Source organism: Trachypithecus francoisi, unplaced genomic scaffold (assembly GCF_009764315.1).
Source record: "Trachypithecus francoisi isolate TF-2019V2 unplaced genomic scaffold, Tfra_2.0 Lachesis_group10, whole genome shotgun sequence".
In the NCBI taxonomy this organism is placed as follows: Eukaryota; Metazoa; Chordata; class Mammalia; order Primates; family Cercopithecidae; genus Trachypithecus; species Trachypithecus francoisi.
The window spans coordinates 60,908,898-60,935,013 of NW_022681455.1; the positions used below are offsets into that span (position 1 = coordinate 60,908,898).

The 26,116-nt window shown below is 35.5% G+C and overlaps 1 protein-coding gene across 2 annotated transcripts in view; it reads right to left on the bottom strand.

Moving 5' to 3' along the window:
- The window catches only part of EYS (eyes shut homolog), a 2,089,174-nt gene that overhangs the window by 270,650 nt on the left and 1,792,408 nt on the right, over positions 1–26,116 (bottom strand). For both annotated transcript variants that reach the window (XM_033217548.1, XM_033217547.1), the window contains 2 exons: positions 20,797–20,905; positions 5,864–6,084 (listed from right to left, as the gene is read on the bottom strand). In XM_033217548.1, coding sequence (XP_033073439.1) covers positions 5,864–6,084; positions 20,797–20,905 — 330 coding nt within the window. The remainder of the gene's footprint in view (positions 1–5,863; positions 6,085–20,796; positions 20,906–26,116) is intronic.

Genomic DNA, 26,116 nt, shown 5'->3' on the forward strand with positions numbered 1-26,116 from the left:
ATACAGAGTAAAAACTAAAAGATCTCAGCAGGTTATTCCTAGCTACATGACATTGTGAAATGACAATGAAGACAAGCAAAAATTTTGTGAGGGGTTGCAACTTATTACAGAACAAATGGAAAAGCTAAGACCTGATATCCTGTCTTTAACAGGGTATCAGTTCTTACTATTGCAATTTAAAATTCAATTTATGACTCCTACCTCATTTTGAAGTGCTAAATGAGTTGGAAACTAAAAACCCCAGTAATCACAAAAAAACTGCCTTCTTTCTACTAATGTTAAAAAAAAAAGTCTACAAAATAAGATAATAGGGAAAGATGGATTAAAAGTAAAGAATAAAGGAAAGAAACTCACCTCAGTTCACGTAGGATACTGAGAATAATAATTTCCGAATACTAAACAAATACATACCCTGTTTGAAGCTTACTTAATATGAAAACATTATTCATTTGAATTGGGTTTGATTTCTTTAGTCTAGCTCAATTAGTTGAATAACACTAATTTATCCATTTGTTGCCCTAGTGCAGTGGTGTGCAAATGATGACCTTTTTCCCAAATCCTGCCAGTCACCTATTTTGGTAAATAAAGTTTTATTGGAACACAACACAGTCATATCCGTTTGTTTACATTTTGTCAGTGACTGTAGTCATATGCATTTGTTTACATTTGTTTACATTTTGTCACAACACAGTCATATCCATTTGTTTACATTTTGTCAGTGGCTGCTTTCCTGCTACAACAGGAGAGTTAAGTTATTGCAATACAAAGTCTGGTATTTGCTATCTGGCCCATTATAGAACATGTTTGCTAGCCTCTGCCTTGGAACATAGAGGATAGCATTGGTTAGTGATGAATAAAAACTATGAGAACAGTTAGAAGCACAGAAAGCAGATTCATTGAGATGTGGAAATTATTGACTTTCAATGCATGATAAAATACATTTATATGGGCTTAGGTCCTGGTAAAATTAAGAATAAATTTAAAATTAGTGTCTCAATAATTATTTACTGTAATGTCAGTGATATAAGTTTCTAGTGTCGTGGTTGTATAGGGTATATTCCCAAACCTGATGCTCCTTTTAATTACCGTTTAACTTATTTAAAAACATATGGCTCAGAAAGGGGAAAGTGATTTAAATATTATCGTTTAATTTACTAACCCTTCTATGCCCTTTCGAAAACAGCTTGTTTTAAGTCCATAGAGGTTTGGATACTCAGAATAACCCTTCTGTATCACTTTCTAAACTGAATTTCACTACATGCAATTTGGACTTCTCTGAAATGAGCAACCACAGGGGTTTGAAAATTCTAGTACAGATTTATAACAAAATGAAAAAAGATTGGACACTGTCCAGAAACTTGTGATGGTACTCAAAGCAGAATGACATTTGCTCAGTAAAGCTGCTGAAGTGTTACTTTCTTTAATACTTTTCAACATGAAATTTGTCTTCTTCTAAGCAGATTACATTCGTAGACAGGGTAGGAACAGCACTTTACAGCAGTAAATTAGATCAACCAAGGTACAAAAATTAGTGATGATTTTGCTTCCAAATATCCATTGTAACAGCATTTCATTTTGTGAACCCTAAGGTCTAACTCTATGGCTCTGAAATTCTGTTCATTCACTACCCCACTCTTGCGTAGAGAGCTGGTTTCTTTAGGGGTTATCTCATATTGTAACACTATTATTCTTTACTTATCAGGGAAAATAGGCATGCGTTTTCAGGAGATACAGATTAGAATGCTTGTGTGTATGTGTGTGTGTGTGTTGAAAAATCTCTCTTTCTTAAGGTTCTCATATACCCCATTAGGAAGCATTCCCCAACCTTTCAATTAGAGTCCTGGCCCAGAACGATTAAACTGTGATGAGGAATTGTTATGTGCGTTTCAAAGTAAAAACTTTATGCATACATGCTACAGTATTAAAACATCAGTATCTGTGTATTTTGAGAGGAGCAAGCAGGGAGGTAAAAGGGGTTTCTTCCTGTCTCTGTAATAATCATTGTTTTATTCTGAACATAAAGAGTCTATTACTTTGAAAGTAAAGTAATATAATGTGTAAACCTATAAACAATTTCATCAGGCCATCTTGTCCATCCTCCCTGAATCCAGAAAGGCTGAATATTAACACATCTTATTGAAATTGATCTGCTATTTTGAAAGCTATCTTGTATCCAATTTTCCCTTCTGAGAAAATAGGAGGAAAGACAAGGGAAGTTTAGAACTCTGCCTAGATGGGCTCAGGAGTGAGATCAGGTCACATGGCATGGACTGAGGGAAAAAAAAGCCAAAGGGTGAGAAGGACTGGAAGAGAGTTTAGAAGATTTTGGAGAAATCCACTTTATGATGTGGCAGCAGAAAGAAAAAGAACCTTTGGCTTCGGCTAACAACATAGATAGGAAGTGAGTTACCAAAATCGTGAAGTCAGTTCAGATCCATTTTGTCAAAATCAGAATGGGGCTCACTCAGTAGCACTGGGTTTCTCTAAATTTCTTTCTTGGAAGACTCTACATTGCTCTGTGTATGCCAAGTATGAGTATGCATCTGTTGAGGGAAAAAGTTAGTCATGGTGACGGCCCTCTGTGTCCTACCTCTTTGAAACGTGTTCCTCTTAATGAGCTGAAACTGCTTATGGTCTCATTGGGAGTCTATGTTCTCCTTCAGTACATTTTCTGGTTCTCCTTTTCGGATTACTGCACAGACTGCCGGAGTGCTAGCTGTAGGGTTGGGTATTGGAGGGAAGACAGTATTCTTACCCTGGTAATCTCCGTGGTCCTATAGCTGTCTGTTCTCTTGTATTAAACTTCTGATATACTACAAGTATCTCTTTTTGGATCCTTTCAAGAAGTAAAAAAAAAAAAAAAAAAAATGTTGTTCTGGAACTGGCCAACACCAGTGTGTCATGTGTTAGAGTACACAAGGGGATTGTGGGAATATAAGTCATAGCTGCTATGGAGCAGCATGTCCTGTATGCAATGGTGTAAGTAGTAGTTTACAGGAGTTGAGCACTGGCAATCAAGATAGAAAGCATGTTGTTCATAAGATGTGAATAAGTGTTATACTTAATGATACACAACTGCTACATCTCCATTTGGCCAGCAATATAAAGGGACATACAGATCTGGAAGTCTTTAAACAGTGCATGCCAAATCAGTTGACATTTCAGTAAATTTCTCTGGAGTTGTGGTTGAGAGGTTGAGAGATTTAGAAATGAGTATGGAAGGCAAGATAATGTACATGATGAAGACTGACAGATACATTTCTTTTTGTGGGGAAATTTACCTTAAGTCCTGAAGAGCTGATGGAGCTTCCACACTAGAATAAAAACTCTTTATGTTTTTTGAATATACGTCTTTGATTTACATATACCTTGGCTCTTAGTTGGCTCTCAGGCAGTGTTTGTTGGAATAAGTCTAAGAGAATCAATATATAAAGTATAAATAAATCTAGGACTGCTTATATATATCCTGTTAGGATGATTATCTTTATTGTTATTTTCAAATACATATTAAATAACTGAGATTGGAATTAATGTGATGTTCTTTAATTCATGCAGATAAGAGGTTTACTTTATTTAACATGTACTTGGCTTACAAAATATCAGAAATTTAATGTTCTAAAATAAACCTTATCCTTACCTATTTCTCTGAGTTGGTAATGTTAGACACTTTTCCAGGAAATGAGAGTGTATTAGTTTTCTATTCCTGAATAACAATATTAACACCAACTTAGCAGCTTAAAAGAACATACTGACAGTTAACTCACAGTTTCCAAGAGCCAAGTTTGGGCATGGATTCACGGATTCACTGGGTCTTCTGCATAAGAATCTCACATTGCAATAAAGGTATTGGCTAGGTTGGGGGTCTTATCTCAAGTCTTGATTGGGGAAAGGGCCCATTTTCAAGCTCACGTGGTTGTTGGTAAAATTCAATTCTTTACAGTTGTAAGAATGAGGGATTCAATATTTGCTGATTGTCAGCCAGGGGACACCCTCAACTCCTTGTTTCTTATTGGCTGGAGGCTGCCTCAGTGCCTTGTCATGTGGGCCTTCCCCAAGCTGCTGTTTGTTTCCTCAAAGGCAGCAAAAGAGATAATCTCTTTGTAACTTACAGCTTACACTTCTATGTAGTCTAATTCTGGAAGTGACATCTCATCACCTAAGTTTATCGGATAGTCTGTTGGTTAAAAGCACGTCACAGGTCTCATCCACAGTCAAGGAGGGAAGATCACACAACGGCATGAACAACAGGAGGGGGACTGCAGGGCCATAGGAAAGTTGTTCACCACATATAGGGAGGGAGAAAACACAGTTCTTGTCACTTCTGTAATTTCATCAGTAATAAAGCCTCATGGAAAATATTTACTTAGGTTGAATGACACAAATATTTCAGACATTAGCAACGTCAGTAGAGAAGTTTTTTTCTTGTTTCTATTTTGCTTAATTCAACAGAATTGCAAGTCCTTTTGCAGAATTCTGAAGGTTGCCTTGCTAAATTATTTTTGCATTATTAGATTTTGAAAAACAATTGGGTATTAGTGGGTCCATTATAAAGCAAAATACTTATTGAGTAAAGCCTTGAGGAAAGTGATGATAGTCAAGGAGATATCTTCACTCTCAGCCCCCAGATTTACTCTCTTTTAGTTCTTTAAATCTGTATCTGTTGCACTTATGTTCAGTAGGTCTATGTTGCTGTTATTGTACCAATGTACAAATCTGTATAAATTCACTGTATAAGTCACATACTTACACAGTGAATCAGAAGCCAAATTTCTAGACACTCTAAGAAACTCTCTCTTTCACTAACCATGCTTTTTTTTTTTTTTTTTTTTTTTCAAATTTATTACTGTCATTCTGCGATTGGTAAATACATCACCTTGATTTTATCATACCCGTCCAGTCCTCTGTTTCTTATCTTTGTGATTTGGTTCTTTCTCTCTCCCTCTTTTTTAAAATTTTCTATTCTAGTGATCACTATCAGAGCTTATTTCTGTCTACCATTTTTTAATCCTGTTTTTTTTTGATAAAATTTCTCTCTTTTCTACACCATGTATAGAGATATTTACTTTTATGGAGTCATTATTGACTGCTTGATAACCTGCCTGTTGAAAATACCGAGGTAATTAATTAAAATATTTCCTGTGCAATTTGGTCAATTTTTCCTTGACTTGAATTATTGTAAGTTGTATCTGTCTCAGCTTCCAATCTGTAATTATTTGTAGCCCCAAAATAAAGAATTCTCAGATGACAGAAGAAAATCGGGAATATGTTTTACATTGTCCAAATGAGACTCCCTCAGGGTTGATTCAGTTAAGACATTTAAGTGGAGCAAAAATTAATTTTAATTAAAATCTTCTTAAGTTTATAAGCATGATAAATCTGCTTCAAGAAGCAAAAAGGATATAGGATTGCAAATAAAAAGAGAAAACAGATATAATTTTTTCTTCACCTCTAATCTTAGCAATCTAAGCAGATTCTTTTTTGGCAGACAAATAAAAAACAAATATAAAAATTAATAAATATATCAAAACCATCACCAATGAATAATAGCCTCTCATTCATATTTACAAAAAGCTGGAACACCTAGATAAAAATGTGGATGCATTTGAAATTGCCAACACCAGGTCTAGTTACCTAGTTATTGTCAGAGTCTGAGAATCTCTTGTCACTTGAGCTACAATATGTACATTTCTTTGGACAAACAAGTATTTACCACATGTGTGCATAGTCTAGGTGATGCATAGAAAAGCTTGAGAATCCTGGACTTGTCTTTTCCCTCTCTCAGAGGACAATGCTGCTGGTTCTTGTTGTTTTAAGAATTTGGAGTCATGTAATGTAGGTTGGGAATCAGGAGACTAGTACTGACCTGAGGCAGGTGCCATTGTTGCGGCACAGATGATGAGCACACCAAGGGACATGGCAGTTCTCAATATTCTTTCCACGTCGTGCTTCATCGATGATAAAGAATTCTTTGTTGTTTACTTGAAGATCTAGAATGCAGCCCCTGAATCCATAAACAGGACCTGCTTTCTTATGAATTTGAACATTTTCAGGAATATGACCAAGGAACATTGATTCAAAATATACCTGTAGAAAAAGTAACAACAAAAAATAGGGTGTTGTCAGATTATGTGGAAAAGATGTAGGATGTTTCGTTCTGTAATTAGATGTGTTTTAATGTGTTTTTCTGTGTAAAACAGGTTGCTGCTGTTGGTTAGTTTTGTCACTTCTACTAGGTGGGGAGATAGACTGTTTTAGAAAATGGTTCTTTTTTACTTCTCCTTTTTATCTCTAACAATATCTAATGATATTTAGCAGAAAAATAGACACTCAGCGAAACTCGCTGATTGATTACTTTGAAATGTTTTTTCGAGCTGATGTGTTTGCATTTTAGTGTGAACATTCCCAAATAATAACTAAAAAAGAAAATAAAACCATGTTAACTAATTGTTGTTATGGGTTGAATTGTTTCCCCTCCAAATTCATATATTGACATTCTAATCCCTAGTACCTCGGAGTGTGACTTTAATTAAAAATAGTGTCATTGCAGATGTAATTCGTTAGTATGAGGTCAATACCGGCATAAGGCAAACCTATAATCCATAGGACCTTTTGGGCATTTATAAGGACAATAGTCTTTTTTAGGACTTTTATAAAGAAGGTTGGATACAGACCAACTGGCACTCAGGGAGATTGCCATGTGAATAAAAAGGCAGAGATCAGGGTGATGCATTTATGGGCTAAGGACATCAAATATTGCCAACACCTTACCAAAAATGAGTTGAGAGGGATTAAACAGATCTTTCTCAAGTCATCATATGGAAAGAACCCTACAGTTCTTGAGTTTCTAGTTTCCAGAGCCATAAGAACTGTAAGACATCGCTGTGGTTTAAGCCACCCAGTTTGTGGTACTTTGTTATGGCAACCCTGACAAACTAATGTAATCATAATATATTATAAATATCCTAAAATATGAGCAAAATGTATGGTGCTTGCAAATGGTGCTTGGAAAATTGAAAATGTTACCATTTCCTTTCTCCAAAATTTGAACATAAATATGCGTGAGAAGTAGAACTTTGCTTGAGTAATATTCACTTCCTTAATTCACCTTTTATTCCAAAATCAGATCAAGAAAAGACTCTTGCTTTGAGAAGACACAAAAACATCACATCATCTTATTGAGATTACTGGATAGCCATATGCAGAAAACTGAAACTGGTCCCCTTCTTACACCATATACAAAAAGCAACACAAAATGGGTTAAATACCTAAATGTAAAACCCAAAACTATAAATACCTTGGAAGGCAATCTAGGCAATACCATCTTGGACATATGAACAGGTAAAGATTTCATGACAACGACACCGAAAGCAACTGCAACGAAAGCCAAAATTGACTAGTGGGATCTAATTAAACTTAAGAGCTTCTGCACAGCAAAAGAAATTGTCAGCAGAGTAAACAGACAACCTAAAGAATGGGAGAAAAATTTTGCAAACTATGCATCTTACAAAGGTCTAATATCTAGCATCTATAAGGAATGCATACAAATTTACAGGAGAAGAACAACCCCATTTAAAAGTGTGCAAAGGACATGAACAGATGCTTTTCAAAAGAAGATATACATGTGGCCAAGAAGTGTATGAAAAAAAGTTCAATACCACTGATCATTACAGAAATGCAAATCAAAACCACAATGAGATACCATCTCACACCAGTCAGAAGGGTTACTATTAAAAAGTCAAAAAATAACAGATGCTGGCTGAGTTGCAGAGAAAAAGGAACACTTACACACTGTTGGTGGGAGTGTAAATTGGTTTAGCCATTGTGGAAGCAGTATGGTGATTCCTCAAAGAGTTAAAAGCAAAACTACCATTTGGCCCAGTAATCCCATTATTGGATATATACCCAAAGGGATATAAATCATTCTACCATAAAGACACATCCATTTGAATGTTCATTTCAGCACTATTCGTAATAGCAAAGATATGGAATCAACCTAAATGCCCATCAATGACAGATTGGATAAAGAAAATGTGGTACATATACACCATGGATGGAATAATATGCAGCCATAAAAAAGTGAGATCATGTCTTTTGTGGCAACATGGATGGAGCTGGAAGCCATTATCCTCAGCAAACTAATGCAGGAACAGAAAACCAAATACTGCATGATTCTCATTTAAAAGTGGGAGCTAAATGATGGGAAATTATGAACACAAAGAAGGAAACAATAGACACTGGAGTCTACTAGAGGGTAGAGGGTAGGAGGAGGGAGGGGAGCAGAAGAAATAACGATTGAGTGCTAGGTTTAATTCCTAGGTGATGAAATAATCTGTACAACAAAACGTCATGACATGGTTTACCCATGTAACAAAGCTTCACATGTACCCCCAAACCTAAAAGTTAAAAAACAAACAAAAAAAGAGGTCACACCATCTTAAAGGCAACCAAGCCATTTATAGAAAATTAGTAGAATAAAGAGACTCTGTAAAATTAGGCTGTTGATCTACCTTTATTTGATCAATACATCAGGGCCACATCTTACATGGGAGTTAGTTCTACAGATGGCAAATAATATGAATATTTCATAGAAGCTAAATTGTCTTTGGAAATCCTTTAGTCCCCACACTGGAGACTAACATGCTTTCTCCAGATAATTCCAACACAGCTACGTATTTCCTCCAGCTTTGGAATAGCTTGCTGTTTTTTCAGTGCACCTGTAGATGAAGCTGGCATTTCATGTCATGTTGTATAAAAACTCTAGAACCCCCCAGTGTGTGGTGAGATGTACCACTGTCAGACACAAGAGGGAACTGATACTGAGTACAATAAATTAACTTCTCACATCTGATGTTCATTGCAGAGCTTATGCGCATTGACCAGAATGATGTTAAAATCACCTTAAATGATTTAAGTTGCTACTTGATTTCTACTTTCCCACCCTCAGCGACATATGTAATTGAATTCTCATAATTTAGGTGTACATGAAATGCAGATCCTCTCTGTAAGAATTTATGAGCTACAATTGAAGTCTAAATAATCTGGAAATAAGACCCTACTTTTCAGGGCTGTTAGGCATATGGCAAGTAGATGCAGCAACATTTGTGTGGGAAACATCTCTGATATCCCAATTCCCAAAACACACATTCATACCTCAAGCTGACATCTGAAAAGTATTTAAATTGGTATTGCAGATACAATAAAATGGAACACTGTCATTGCCAGAATTAAAAAAAACTAAAGCCAAATAATTAAGTTAGGGGTCTGGCGGGAGGAGAGCGTGAGAGATGCCCAGCAATATTGCTTTACGTTTATACTAATATGTGCTGTTTTCATGTGGATGTACTTTTAGAGAGCAGAAGCATGTTTAATTCTAGGAACAGCAAAGCATCTCCATGACCCATAACAGGTCAAACTAACTCTGTATTTGAGATCTGGTTATTTTTAAAAGACTGAGTCTCTGCTCCTAAGAGTGTCTTTACTTCTTTTTTTTTTTTTTTCCTGAGTATTTCTTCTTATTTGGATCCTAGAGGGTGATTATCTTTGGGGATGTTATGGTGGAAGCTAAAACTTTCAAGGTATATCATTAGAACTGTCACATAGCATAGGTGTATTTCTGTTTGTTTTCACATTCTACAAACTATTAGCAGACCTGTCTATCAGCTAAGGTAAGTGATCCACTGTTAATACAACTGGGAATTATCATGAACTTTCAGACTCTGCATCCAAAGGATGACCTTCCTCTCACCGTGGATCTCTGACATCTTTGTGTATTGATCACACACCTGGAAAAGTGAAGCTTTCACTGTTTTGACAAGTGTGCTGTTTTAGCACAAACCTAGTAGAGAATGGAAGAATACTCTCCTTTTCTGTCGGTAGTAGGAAGGTATGAAGGAAAGTCTATAGAGCTATCAATGATTTATTAGACCATTAAAAAACACCCAAACAATGGAAGTAGATGGCTCTTGCATTTTTTCTGATGTGAGACTCATGCTTAGTTGGAGTCCTGAAATGTCTAAAAAAGCAGATTCTGTTGGCTACACACACATAACCATTAAAATGGTCGACTTCTTCTATTCCCAGGCTTTCAATTATCCAGGAGACGACTTTTGTGTGTGTAATTATTCCTAAGGAGACAGGTCTTTAAAATAAGTCTTTTCTAATAATTTCTTGTGAATCAGACTATGAAGAATAAAGTCTGACATCAAGATATGATGTTACAAGATAAAAGCACAGAGAACAGACATGGACAATCAAGGAGGAATTATGAAAATAACAAAAAATATCAATGATAACTGAGGGTAAAGGACTCTATATCTGACAGGAGTGAAATGAACACTCCCTTTCCTTTCAGCGTTTCTCTTTAAAGGAAGAATATAGTTATTCTTTAATAATACGTATGAATAAAATAAGAAAATAGGCAAAGGGGAAGTAAAATTCTAAAATCCAGCAGGCAGGGGAGAGGGTAGATAAGAAGCTGTCCTATTTATTTTTTGTTTTGTTTTAATTTAAATTTAGATGTTGGAGTACTGTATATCTTTCTGTATTGATATCCTGATTCAATGTTTACTTTTATTTTACATTCTCAATTCTGTGTCTGAAGTTAAATGACTTGTGTTAACAAAATGTGGAGAGGTGATTATAAAAATGCTTTTTGGTTAAGATTAATTATCACTTATACTTGTCTTTAAGAATATGATGACTTACAATTGAAACAAATTGTAACTCTTTTATTTAAGAGTCATTACCATTTTTGGTTTTTAACATTATCTGAATTGTATGGAAACAAATTTAAAATCAGAAACATTGAGTTTTGGAATAAAGATGGAAAAGAAATATTGGATAAAGTGTTTCAGAAGGATTTATTGAAGTAACTTTTCACATGTTAAAAAAGCTTAAATTCTTAAAAATTGTTTAAATGAAATAAGTGAAAAGGGATAAAAAGTAACACAAGCAATATTTATCAAAATTCCCATTCTTTTGCAGTTAAAGGATCGCTCTCTCCCTCTCTTTCTCTTACTTTGCCCTAAAGTATAATAATCTGTGAGCGTATGATATCTTCTATGTTAATTTATATTTATTTTTAGGACAGAGCCTTCACCCTGATTATCTTGGGATTCTTGGAGTTCATAGAAGTGCCTTGAAAACAGGAAGTTTCATACACATTTTTTACGAATGACCCTGTTTCATGAAATTCAGTCCTGCTTTTCCTCAGTCTAGTTGTCTTTAAGCTTCTTTCTCTGTGTTATGCTGCCTTAGAATCTCGATATTTTGCTAGATTCAGCACATGGGATGTCCTTATAAGATCCCACTCAGAATAAATGTTATATTATTATTCTAATATACCCTTCTATATCTAATATATATATGGCATAGTGCATAGGACAGTAACTCACACAAGGTTATTTCTTTAAAAATTTGATAAATATGAGTGAAGTTATTATTGATGTTATGATCAATAATTCACAGTCAATATTTGATTCTTAAGGCTTTCTAGGCTAGGAAATGTTCTCAAAATAGTATCTCCTCACCTTGTTGAAGGGACAACTAAACTTTAGAGAAGCAGTTGATAAACTGAGTTGCTACTTTGTGAACACATTGATCTAGGGAAGTGTAAATAGAAATATGTGGGATTACTCTTGTCTATAAAGAAATTAAATATAATTTGGGGAATGAAATAATAAAAAAATTGTTGCAAAATAATAACACATAAGTCAGCAAGATGGCAGAATAGGAAGCCCCAGACCCTCCTTCCCCTGTGGAGACACAGATGCAACAAAAATACATGGACCGATTCGCTTTGTGAGGAATTAGGAAACAGTTAAGAGGGTCCCACATGTCAGGCGATTGTGAAGCCAGCTGTATCACAGCTGTAAGGAAAATTTATGGCATTCATTGATTACAAGTCCACTCCCCAACATCGCATGGCATAATGAAGAGAAAACTCTTTGCTCCCAGTCTTGCCTTGGGAAGTGAAACAGAAGACTAAAACATGTCCAGCATGCAGACTCTTTGGGGAGCTGTCTGAGTGACTGGCTTTTGCCTTTTCTGACTCAGGAAAGGGTACCACACTGGGGATCACTAAGAACAAAGGTGATGGTTTGGGCTAATATGCACTCATTCACCACAGTCTCTTGTCCCGGCTTGGCATGGGATCAGAGAAAATTCTCACCTTCCAGCTTCTCACCAGGGAGGTAAAGTAAAGACTTAGGGCATGCATCCAGTGTTATGGCTTTTGGGGGGCTTCTCTCTCACTAGTTTCTGTCTCACTTGTCTCAGAATGCTGATGGGACCTGGCTTACTCTCAATATCTGGGGACTATGAGAAAAGAAGAGTGTTTGGAGGCTTATTCCTGCTTCAAAGGACCCAGGGTACAGAAGACAGAGGCTGCTATAGCTTGGTGACCTCTCCCTCAGGAGAGAGTGGGTAAAAGAGTGGATCATGTACCCAATGTTCTGGTTTTCAGAAGGCTGCAAGAGACTAATTTCTATCTTGTTTGATTGAGAATGCTAATGGGACTTGGCATACTCTAGAAGTCTGAGGGCTTCTGAGACTAAGAGAGATGGGCAGCTTGTGGCATATCCAGAGAACCTATAGTACCGTATACAGAAGGTAAAGGGAGCAAGAGATTATGAGCTCCTGAAAGAAGAAACTGGAAAATCACTTTAATTTGGAGTCTGCATGCACAAGTTCAGAGAAGACACATCCATAGGAAACATTTGAGAGGACCACAGACTGATGGTTAAAGGTCTTTCCCTGTGCAAAACGCCAGTCCAAAAAGACTGGAAGAAGTGGCTGTTTTATCAAATGTGTGTATTCCACCACAAAGTTAGAAAGCAAAGGAAGACAGAGGAAAGCATAGCGTAATCAAAGGAACAAAATAAATCTCCAGGAGACAACCCTTTAAAAAGAGATCTATGTGAATTACCTGACAAAAAATTCAAAGTAACCATTTTGAAAATGTTCAATGAAGACAGAAAAGTGATGCTGAACAAAATGAAAATATCAAAAACGAGAGAAAATATGAAAGAGAACCAACCAAAAATTTTGGAGCTGAAAACTGTAATGCCTGAATTTAAAAATTCATTACAGAAGCTCAACAGCAGTCTTGGTCAAGCAGAAAAAGAATCATAAAATTCAAAGACAGATCACTTGGATGTCACAAAAGGAGAAGAGAGAAAGAAAGAAGAAAAGCTTATTCATAGAAATCATGAATGAAAACTTCATAAATATGGGGAAGAAAATGGACACCCAGAATCAAGAAGTTGAAGTATTCCAACAGAAATGAATATAAAAAAGTCCACTCTGAGACATATTATAGCCCAAAACAGAGAATTTTAAAAGATGCACAAAAAAGGCGACTTTTCATGTAAATGGGAGCTCCCCCAAGACTATCAGTAGATTTTTTCTACAGAAACCTTGCACATCAGGAGGGAAAGGGGTGATATATTTAAAGTGCTAAACATTTTTTAAAGGAACCTGCAAACCAAGAATACTGTATCTGCCAAAACTGTCCTTCAAGAATGAGGAAGACATAAAGACTTTCCCCATAAACAAAAACTGAGGAATTTAATCATTAGATCTGCCTTACAAGAAATGCTAAAGGAAGTTTTTCAAGTTGAAATAGAAGGATACTAGACAACAACACAAAAACTTATGAAAGTATAAAGCTTGCTAATAAAGGTAAATATGTATACAAATATAGAATACTATAATACTGTAATTATGGTGTGTAAATAAATTTTGGAACTCATTTATTTTTAGTTTGCATTATTTTTTATTGTTATGTTGTTATTTTATGGTTTTTATTCTGGAATATTTTCTTTTTAAAGATTTCAACTTATTTTAGATATAAGGGGTACATGTGCAGGTTTGTTACATGGGTATATTGCATGTTAACTTTAGAAATTTAGAAATTAAGGGTAAAAGTATGAAATAACTATAATTATAAAATATGTTAACATGTACATAATATAAAATGAAGTTATTTTTATGATTACTAACATAAAGTGTGTGTGTGTGTAGGAGCAATAAAGGAATAGAGTTTTAGTATGTTATTGAAGTTATTATTAGGTTAAAATATACTGCTATAGCTGTAAAATATTTTGCATAAGCTTCATGGTAACCATAAAAAATACCCATAGAAGATACGAAAAACAAAAAATAAAATCAAGTTATGTCACTAAAAAGTCAAAAAGGAAGAAAGCAAGAAAGGAAAGGAGGTTCAAGAAAACTTGTCCTGCAAGAGATTCACTTTAGATTTAAGGATACATATAATCAGAAAGTGAAAGTATGGAAAAATATATTCCATGCTCATATTGTTAGGCTTTGTGTCCCCACCCAAAATCTCATCTTAAATTGTAATCCCCTAAATCCCCATAATCCCCACATGTCAAGAGAAAGACCAGATCAAGGTAATTTAATCGTGGGGATAGTTTTCCCATGTTGTTCTTGTGAAAGCGGCAGTTCTCTTGGGATCTGATGGATTTATAAGGGTTTGGTAGTTCCTCTTGTGTTCATTCTCTTTCCTGCCATCTTGTAAGGCAGGAAGGAGAATGTAATAATATGTTACAGTAACAAACTGGAAGATAACAATCACAGGAGTATCTCAATAAATGCAAAATGTTATTTTACAAAATTTGAACTCTTTCATGAAAAAATACTCAGCAAATTAGGATTAGGAGGGAATTAATTCAACAGAATACACATCATATTCAATGGTGAACACCTAAAGCTTTTCCTTCAAGTTGAAGAACAAGATAAGGATGCCCACTCACTGCTTTTATTGAGCATAGTCCTAGAAGTCCTGGCTGGAGCAGTTAGGCAAAAGAAAAAAAAAAGGAAGAAAATGCATCCAAATAAGAAATAAAGAAGTAAAATTATTTTTGTTCACAGATGACATGATAATATAAACCTTAATGATAATAGAAAACCTTAATGATGTCTCTGACATATATGCCCACACACAAAACTGTTAGAGCTAACAAATTTAGCAAAATTTCAGGACACAAAAATCAGGAAAAAATTAATTACACTTCTATGGACTAACTATTAACTATCATAAATAAATTAAGAACACAATTTTATCTATATTACATGAAAAAGGATAAAATAGCATAAGAATAAACTTAAGAGGGCAAAACACATGCAACTTAAAACTACAAAACATTTTTGAAAGAGAAAAAAGGCAAAAATAAATAAGAAAGACATTTTACATTCATGGAACATCAATAAAATGTCCATACTATCCAAAGTAGTCTACAGATTCAATACAATCCCTACCAAATTTCCAAAGATATTTTCACAAAAATTGAAAAAACAATGCTGGAATTCATATGGCACCAAAGGATGCCAAATAGCCAAAACAATCTTGAGAAAGAATATAAAATGGGAGAGGTTCCCACTTCCTGACTTCACAGTATAGTACAAAGCTATAGTAATCAAAAGTGTATGGTGCTGGCATAAAGGCATGTATAAACCAATGAAACATAATAAGCTATGAAAAATTGCATGCACACATGGTCAAATGATCTTTGAAAAGGGTGCATGTGGAAAATAGTCTTCAACAAATGGTCTTTGGAAAACTGGGTATTCACATGCAAAAGAGTGTCATTTTATAATGAACAAGTGTTTGGCATATATCTGAAAGATGTCTTGAGGTAGTAGAAAATTCAGAACTTAGCTGAGGTACAGTCATGAAGATATCATAAAATGTAAAATATTGTATTCCCAACCAGTATGCTACACTGCTTTAACTTACAATATATAATTATATGGCATTAAAATTCTGATACATCAGTCTCATGGCAAACCTTAAGTAGGAACAGATAAATATGTTAAATCTGCGTATGCAACAATTACTCTAATGGGAGTAGGAAATAGTGCATGTTCTCAAGGATTCTCATTATTTTAAGAATGGCCCAAGAATTCCCTGTTAGTCACAAGTCAATTCTCTTCCACTAGTAACTGAGAGACCCTGAACCTTGAATTCCTTTAGTTTTCACTAAGGCAGTTCCTCACAAGAGAGCTTTAGCAACATCTTGGATTGTAAACATTCTACTGACCATTGTATTGACTATAATAACAAAAGAATGAAGACAAGTTCACATTCTAAGGAAGACTCTAGACCACTTTCCACAATATTTTCCACACAGTAGGAAACTATTTTCAAGAAGGTAACCCCTACTCATCATCAGGAATCAATTTGTTCAGCTCTACGATAATGTTTTCAATGAATCAGTAAGACAATCAATAATATATGAAAATTGATTTGTTTCTTCTGAAATCCCTTCAGTGTATAAGAAAGTAATGGTATAATTTAAAAAGCAAGGATTTTGAAAACTGAAAAAATAAAATTGGATCTTTGTCTTACACTATACATAAAAATCTACTCAAAGTTGATTAAAGACTTAAACTTAACACCCAAACCATAAAACCCCTAGAGGAAAACATGGGGAAAATGCTTCATTAGTTTTGACAATGATTTCTTGGATATGACACCAAAAACACACACAACAAAAGCAAAAATAGACAAGTGGGACTATGTCAAACTAAAAAGCCTCTGTGCAGCAAAGAAAACAGCAGAGTGAAAAGGAAAACTACAGAATGGGAGAAAATATTTGCAAACCATATGTTTGATAAGGAGTTAATATCCAAAACATACAAGGAATTTCTATAACTCAATAGCAATGAACAAACACACAAAACAGACAAACAAAACCCCAATACAACCAGATTAAAAAGTAGGCAAAAGACTTGAATAGCCATTTTTCCAAATAAGACATACAAATGGCCAACAGGTATATGAAAAGATGCTCAACATCTCCAATCATCAGGGAAATGCAAATCAAAACCACAATGAGATATCACATTATACTTGTTAGGACGGCTATTACCCAAACCAGAAAATAACAAGTCTTGGTGAGGATGTGGAGAAATGGAAATTTATGAGTACTGTTGGTCAGGATATAAGATGATACAGCCACTATAGAAAATAGTACGGGGGTTTCTCAAAAAATTAAAAATAGAACTACCATCTGATCTAGCAATACCGCTTCTCGGTATTTATCCAAAAGAATTGGAAATAGGATATTGAAGAGATTATTTGCACTTGAATGTTTATTGTAGCATTATTTGCATTATTCACATCATTCAATAGATAAAAACAACATAAATGTCCTTTAATTGATGAATGAATAAAGAAAATATGGTATAGTATGAGCTCACTTATATGTAGAATCTAAAAATGTTGAATTCATAGAAATAGAAAGTACAATGGTGATTGCCAGAGGCTGGTCAGGAATGGGGATAGACAGAAAAAAGAAAAACATTGGTCAAAGGGTACAAACTTTCAATTTGATAAAAGGAATAAATTCTGGTGGTCTATTGCATAGCATGATGACTATAGTTAATAATAACATATTTAAAAACAACTAAATGAGAGGATTTTCAATTTCTTACCACAAAGAAATGATAAACATTTGAGGTAATGGATATGCTAATTTGCCTAATTTGATCATTCCACAATGTATACATGTATCAAAACACTACATTGTACCTGATAAATATATACTATTATTATCTGTAAATTAAAACTATAATAAAGGAAAATGGTATATATATATGTAGATATTATGGAATATTCAATTTTATAAAAGAAGGAAATCTTGTCATATGGTACAACACAGATAAACCTTGAGGACTTTATGATAAATGAAATAAGCCAGCCACAGAGTACAAATTCCACTTAAATAAGGTATAGAAAGTAAACTCATAGAAGCAGAAAGTAGTCAGAGGTTGCGGGGAGAGAGAAATGAAAAGTTGCTCTTCAATGAGTATAAAGTTTCAGATAAGATGAAAAAGTTCTAGAGATCTGTTCTATAATAATGCGTTTGTAATTAACAGTAATGTACTGTACACATAAAGTTTTGTTGCTTAGTAATAGTTGCAATAGAATAAAGGAAAACATCATACATCACATTCAGCACATGTATCCCAGAACTTAAAGTAAAAAAACAAAACAAAACAATAAATCAGATTAGAAATAAAAAAAAGGAAACATCATATAAAATGTTGTGAGACCACATAGTTTTGGTTAAAAGCATGGACTATCTAGTGAGAATGTCTGGGTTTGAATCCTCAAATAGCTGTGCGATCTTGGGCAGGGAACTCATCCTCTTTGTGCTTTATTTTCCTTCTCTGTATTTGGAGATAATAATAGTATTTACTTCATATTTTTATATAATTTAAATAATTAAATAATTTAAAATATGAACAGTGCTTCGAACAGTGTCTGGAACATAGTATTATATATTTTAGCTATTATTATCAGAATTAAGAATAAATGTTTACTTTTTACTTTCAAAATTACCAATAAACCCTCCAAATTATTATAGGTGTTTTTTCTTATCCAACCTAGAGTATCACATTTCAGATTTCAGACCCTTTGGTGTCAATCTGGCTTTGTTTTGGGTTTATGTACTGCAAAATACTATCTTGTACATAACGATTTTTCAAATATACTTAACAACCCCTACTAAATTATAATGAGTAGAGGCAGTGCTGGTACCTATTTTGATATTTTGTGCCAAAGTCCATGACTCTTAAAATTAAATAGCTTCAGCTCGCAAAATTTTTAGTTCTTGTATCTTTATTCCACAAACCTCCATCATTCTCCCACTGTAATAATAGAGGAAAAGGCAGTAGAAAATGTATAATTTACAGTTGGAAGCCACCTTTAGGTGTTCTTTCTCAGACAAGATCCTGCCAGAACTTGGAAAGAAAGAGCCTGTGCCATAGAGGTTGGCCCTTAGAGGCTGTAATATACCATAACTCTAGGACTGAAGTCTATCTGAGAGAATCTCACCACATATAGCCTCCATAAGAGTGACCAAATTGAGCTTTGAGGTTAACACAAGTTAGAAGGCAGCAGTGATTCACCCAGGCTTAGGAGCACTTGAGTTGGGCTGAACTTAAGGAGACAGAGATTTATAAAAGCATGTGACAGCTCCTGTAGTGGCAGCAGGGAACAATCTTTGAGGCTTTAGAATGCCTACATGCATTCTCTCTTTACCACCCTAAAATTATCCGGATTATTTTCCATTGATATAGTAAATTCTACTCCCCTGTGTTAGTCTCTGCGTGTGCATGAGCATTACTTGCAGCATTCTGATCGGTATTTCATTTGGTCAGCCTAAAGGGCAAGGTAACTGATTTGTCAAAGAGGCTATAAATATGTCCTATTTAACATTTTCAAAAATAAAAGGATATATATATTTATTTTATTTATTTTTTTGAGACGGAGTCTCGCTCTGTCGCCCAGGCTGGAGTGCAGTGGCTAGATCTCAGCTGACTGCAAGCTCCGCCTCCCGGGTTTACGCCATTCCCCTGCCTCAGCCTCCTGAGTAACTGGGACTACAGGCTCCGGCCACCTCACCCGGCTAGGTTTTTTTTTTTTTATTTTTGTATTAACAAAAAGATATTTATTGAGTATTTACTGGATTCTATTTGTTAAATATGTGATTCATTAATGTAGAAGTTAGTAGCATATTTTATGCTATTCATAAGAAAATACAGATCTTTCAATATAAAAAATGGGCAATTATAAGGAGTGAATAAAGATATAGTCATACTGAATGCTTTCCATTTTTCACTACGAGCGACTCATATACTTTCCACTGCTTGAATATTCCATGTCTTACATCTAAATGTGTGGCCCTCTCGGCATCTAGAATGACTTTTTAAAACCTAAAAACAGTTTTATTCCTACCCTAACAACCTACTTGAACAATTTTGAGTCAGCTGCAGTAGCAAATGAAGGGCAGTACAGTGCATTATAAAGGAACACAAAAGCGCTGGGAAACAGAGCCTGAGGTAGCGTCTCCTTTCTTATCACTATACAATTCTGGTCAGAAAAGATACTCAGTGTCCCTCAGCTGTAGAAAAGAGAGAATCATTCTACCTTTTCAGCGTTCTTGCAGATATTAAATGAGATAATATTTAAGGCTATAGTCTGGAAAATATAATGTGCTTATAGAAATGTTAGATGTGATTATGTGTTTCTTTTGGATGCCTATAAATATTCAAGAGACTATATAGAAGAAATGAAAATAAAATGAAATTTCCAATCATTAAGGCAGTGCATAGTGGCAGCTTTAATGTCTACCAAAATTAGAGCTCTAATTATACAGATTAATCCTCCATGATGATCAAACGAACTAGGAATTTTTACCATAAATGTATTGCGATAAAGTTACACTAAGAAGAATGTAACCAACCACATCATTAAAACTAAAAGAATTCAGCAAATTGCCTGGTCTCTGGAGGGACAGACATTCTCTCTTCTTTTAATTTAGACTCATTCAATGTTTCTAAGAGAAATTTTCTGGCCAATGCAAATCTGTAAGACTGGGAACGGCCTTTTTAAATAGTGTAAGTACTATCATATGTTATAAAAACACAAGTTTTAAAAAATTGGCATCTTTTGTTAATCTTTCTCCACTCTGGAGCTGTCTTTTTTTTTTTTTTTTTTTTTAAATCAAGCACAAGATATTAAATCCAAAGTGTGAAAGGAAAATAAGTTTATTGTTAAATTTGATAAAACTTTTATGGTGACAGGCAACATTAAATATATTTAATCATCCCTAAAGTATGAGTTGAATTTTCTGGTGCTTTGTTGAGAGTTTTTACAAGGAATCTGTTCAATTAAGAAATATGATTACTACTTAGTAACGTAAAAAATACTTATCTGAAATACTGAGGGCACAATTAGTGTTTGGAATTGGATATTTGCATACCTACCTGAGAGGCATGGGAAATCTCTGTGTCTTTCTTCTGTACTGGAGGTTTTCCATCTGCAGTCATTTCAATCATACAAATGACTCCAGGGCTGCCAATAGGCGTTGTGTAGCTAAACCTAAAACACAAGAGGCCATCATGATGTGTGTTATTGGCAAGAAAGGGATAACTTCACACATGGATAGTAAGTGCTTCTTCATTGAGAGAGGTACTTTCTGGATCACAACAATCCTGAAATATGGCCCCAGCCAAGTGTAGACATTTTCAAGTAGATAAAAGATGTATTTCTTTTCTAACACTGCGTTTTATTTTCCTTCTCTCCTACTGACTTTAAAACTGGACATGGAATGCTTTCAGAAAGTTAAACCTCCCACAGAATAAAAAGAGCTTCATGTGTATAAGTAGATATTGATAAATTTTAAGTGCTAACTGGGGTTGACATATGGTCTCACTCATGTAGGAGATGGTTGGACAAGTAACATCAATGTTAAATGATGCTAAACTCCCTAGGAAAATATTTCCCCTCCCTGGCCTACAGGGAAATTGAAATGGAATAAGAAATGAAAGGCTGCATACCCCTGAGTAGTGAGATTACACTGTGATACAGTTATCAGAACTCAGAAAGCATGCTGCTAATGTACCGGCTGGTACTGTATCTCAGAGATAAAGAAAAGTATAAGGTTAAGGGAGTTTGTAGAATGAATAGCAGAAATGGTCAATACATAACTGAAAATTTATCACAGTTTATAGAATGATGCAATCATATGAAAAGGTACATATACTAAGGTACTTGGCATACTTTTTAAACAGTTTATTTAGAGTTTTAAAGAAAACTCAAACAATATTACCCCGGCACCTGTTGTAACAATAGTAACTTGCATTGTTATAAAGTTTATTTCATAGAGATAATACAAATATGTTCACTGATATTAATAGTGGCTGTTTCTGCATACTGAGAGTGTGGATAATTTCATTTCTCATTCTTGCTTATTTGTATTTTTTAAATTTTGGACAATGATCACACTTTTTTTTTTTACTTTTTATTTTGACCAGACTTTCTTGTTTGGCTGGGCCTGAGGCATTTCCCAGGACATGGGACTTTCAGTTTTTTCTTTTTTTTTTCTTTTTTTTTGAGACAGAGTCTAGCTGTGTCGCCCAGGCTGGAGTGCAGTGGTACAATCTCGGCTCACTGCAAGCTCCGCCTCCCGGGTTCACGCCATTGTCCTGCCTCAGCCTCCGGAGTAACTGAGACTACAGGCGTCCACCATCACGCCTGGCTAATTTTTTTGTATTTTTAGTAGAGACGGGGTTTCACTGTGTGAGCTAGGATGGTCTCGATCTCCCGACCTCGTGATCCACCTGCCTCGGCCTCTCGAAGTGCTGGGATTACAGGTGTAAGCCACCGTGCCCTGCAGGACTTTCAGTTTTAAAACCAGAGAAGTTTCTGGCAGACCTGGAGAAGTTGGTCATTTTGTTTTTCAAACAAAAAGTCAATTTTATTAAACAGTTATTGGTTAAATAGTAATACTTTTTCTTAAAATAACTTTGTCGACTTAATTGAATTAAAAAACAAAAAACAAACCCTAAGTTTCCTCTTTCTCTTACCCCTCTTAAAGGCACAGCTGTGGGCTGGTTCCTTCTCCTCGCCTACTAGGTAGTAAGAATCTGATATGATCCTTTCAATAAATCATTCCACTACCTTTTTGGCTTCCCCTTTAGTTTACCAAGGCCATTTCTAATTCTGATGAGATCACTGTTAAAAATTCTTGAATTCTAAGAATTTCCCACTTAGTATGAATTTTGTACTGTAAAAATATATGAAGCATATTTGCCATCAGTGTGGATATGGCCAGGTTGATGCGTATGGAGGCTTTTATATTGGAGATGGAGAGAATTGCTCTCAGGGAATGCACAAGATCTCTGCTTTTCTCATTCAGAGCTTGTTGAAATCTAACTTGGAACTGAAGCTCCACCAAAGTAAGCTATTCACTCTGTTTGCTTTCTGTTATTCCTTCTTTTCTCCCCCTGACCCTTCCACAAATGATGTTTTATATTATCTCCCTGGTTTACGAACTATGTTGTAAATTGATATGCTAAGTCTCCCAGAATTTTTTCCACATGTTGATTCTTATGTTCATTTTTATGTTGTCTCATGCTTGCTTATAGACCAAATTGTGTCATAAGAAACAAAAAAACCCTATAAACAAATGAGATATTATGCCACATAAATCATTTGAGGAAAAGCCTAAGAGCATATCCCTTATGCCTCTCAAGTATTGCTGAGTCTAATGATTTAAAGACTTAAGGATCATATTTTGAGATAATCCGTTGACTGGCTGAGTGATCTTAGGCAAACCACTTAACCTTTCTTCCCTGAAGTGTGATTATGCATGGAAGGGAGATAATCATTCTAAGCTCATAAATGGTTAGTGAGAATCACATTATTTAATGTACATAAATCATTCAGTGCTAATATTAAAATCCAAGTTAAAGCAATTATTTGCTGACTAGACAGGGATCTCTAAAGAGATTTTTGTAAAAATAAATTACACAGTCAAGTTGAAGTGTTCATCCACTTCTACTAATATTGCTCATAATGGAATTCAAAATCAAATACTCAAGTTGCATTATTTTAAAAACTAAAACTTGATGAAACAGACTTTTTTTTCAGTGTCCTTAACATTTTTGCACTTTAGATTTATAATTTTTAGGTATGCTTAGCAATATTGGTGGAAACATTCTGATTTGGAAAAGACAATTTATTTGTAGATTTTTAGAAGACTTGCCCAAATGGAAGTTCAGGTTATCTAAAACAAATGAAAGGGCTGCAAAAAGGTAAAAAAAAAAGGAGTTCGTTTCTTAATTAATTAAATCAAGTAATTTAAATAATTTATCCAGCTCTTAAACAATAGAATAATAATAACACAGAAAGACATTTGTGTGAAATAGAAAAAGGGATACATGTAATTTGAATTACATAAGATAATTTTAATAAAAATATGCAGAGGATAATACCAGAGCTACTTTTACTAATATTAACAGTGGCTATCTCTGTATCCTGGTGATATGGGAGGCAGGCAGGGAAATGCTGGGTAGAGAAGGGCAGGGTTCCTGGCAAGGGCTCCACCCTTGGGCCTGTGCCCACGAACCTAAATGAGAACAGATACTCCTGTTTTCATGCACAAATGTTGCATTTTCCAAGACCACTCTGGCCCACCATGCCCCCTATCCTGTGCCCATATAAACCTGAGACCTTAGCAGGCACACACAGAAGCAACTGAATGTCGAGACCATGGTGGAACAATGTAGCAGAGAAAGAGAGAATAGTATTGATGTCTGGATGCCAAGCAGAGTCTGGCTGGGGGCTGTCAGAGAAGAGTCCAGCCCCTGGGTGGCCCTACTCCAGGGGAAGACCATCTTCCCACTCCATCCCCACTTCCAGCTCCCTTCCATCTTGCTCAGAGCCACCTCCACCACTCAATAAAACCTTGCACTCTTCCTTTGAGCCTGTATATGATCTGATTCTTCTGGGACACTGGGCAAGAGCTCAGGATACAGAAGGCTGTCACACTGGCCCCCTGCCCTTGCAATAAGGCAAAGGGTCCATTGAGCTGATTAACATGCAAGCCACCCACAGAGAGCAAAGCTGAAGGAGCACTCTGTAACACATGCCCACTTGGGTTTCGGGAGTCACAGACACCCACCCCTAGATGATACCACGGGGCCGAGAGCCCAAAGCACTCGCCCCGGCCTCTGTACCTGCCCATCTGCATGCTACTTCTAGGGGTTTGAGCTGCAGGGTGACCAAACAGGGGAGCCATATCCCTGTCACACGTCCTGTGAAGGGAATCGGGGAACTTTCCTGTTTCACTGGGAATGAAGATGATTTTTTGTGTATGTATGTGTGTAGAGATAGGGTCCCACTATGTTGCCCAGGCAGGTCTTGAATTCCTGGGCTTAAGTGATCCTTCTGCCTTTGCCTCCCAAAGAGCTGGGATTGTAGGCATGAGCCTCTGTGCCTGGCCAGAGGATGATTTTTAAATTGTGTCTTTTGCTTATTTGTATTTTCTAAATTTTGGACACTGAACATATGTTTTTTAATCTTATCTCTTAAGGAAAAAATTCAACTTTTATTAATGAAACAATAATTAAAGAATTTTCCACGTTTGTCTGTTGTTTCCTGGATTCCATTCCTTCCTTCCAGGTACACCTGTGTACATAATAGCCAAGATTTGGAAGTAACTTAAGTGTTCAACAGTAGATGAATAGATCAAGAAAATGTGGTACATATACACACAATGGAGTACTGTTCAGCCATAAAATAGAATGAGATCCTGTCATTTGCAACAACATGGATGGAACTGGAAGTCATTATGTTAGGTAAAATAAACCAGGCATAGAAAGACAAACTTTCTCACTTGTTTGTGGGAGCTAAAAATTAGAACAATTGAACTCATGAAGATAGATAGTAGAATGGTTAACCATAGGCTGGGAAGTGTAGTAGGGGTCTGAGGAGCTGGAAAGATTGTTACTGGGTACAAAAATACAGTTAGAATAAGATCTACTACTTGATAGCACAACAGGGTGACTATAGTCAATAATAATTGTATGCTTTAAAATAAAAAAACACAACTGAATTATTTGTAACACAAAGGATGAATACTTGTTTTGATGGATACCCCATTTTAAACTGATGTGATTTACACAATGTGTATTTGTGTCAAAACATCCCATATATCCCATAAATACAGACATCCACTATGGACCCTCAAAACTTAAAAATTAAAAAAAAAATTCCTCAAACTTTGGAAAATTTTTACCTGAATCATCTTGAATGTTGCTTTTTGGTATTCTCTGAATGATACGGTTTGGCTGTGTTTCCACCCAAATCCCATCTTGAATTGTAGTTCCCATAATCCCGACATGTCATGAGAGGAAACCAGTAGGAGGTAATTGAATCGTGGAGGTGGTTGCCTCCATGCTGTTCTTGTGATAGTGAGTCAGTTCTCATGAGATCTGATGGTTTATAAGGGGCTTTTCCCCCTCTTTACTCTGTACTTTTCCTTCTTGCCATCACATGAAGAAGGACATGTTTGCTTCCCCTTCTGCTGTAATTGTAAATTTCCTGAGGCCTCCCCAGTCATGTGGAACTGTGAGTCAATTAAACCTCTTTCCTTTATAAATTAGCCAGTCTGGGACAACCTTTATAGCAGCATGAGAATGAACTAATACACTGAGCACTGAAATCTCTATTCGTAGAACTTATGTTAGACATTTTTTGGAAGGCTGTTAAGCAGTCCTCTAAACTTCCTAGTCTTGCTTT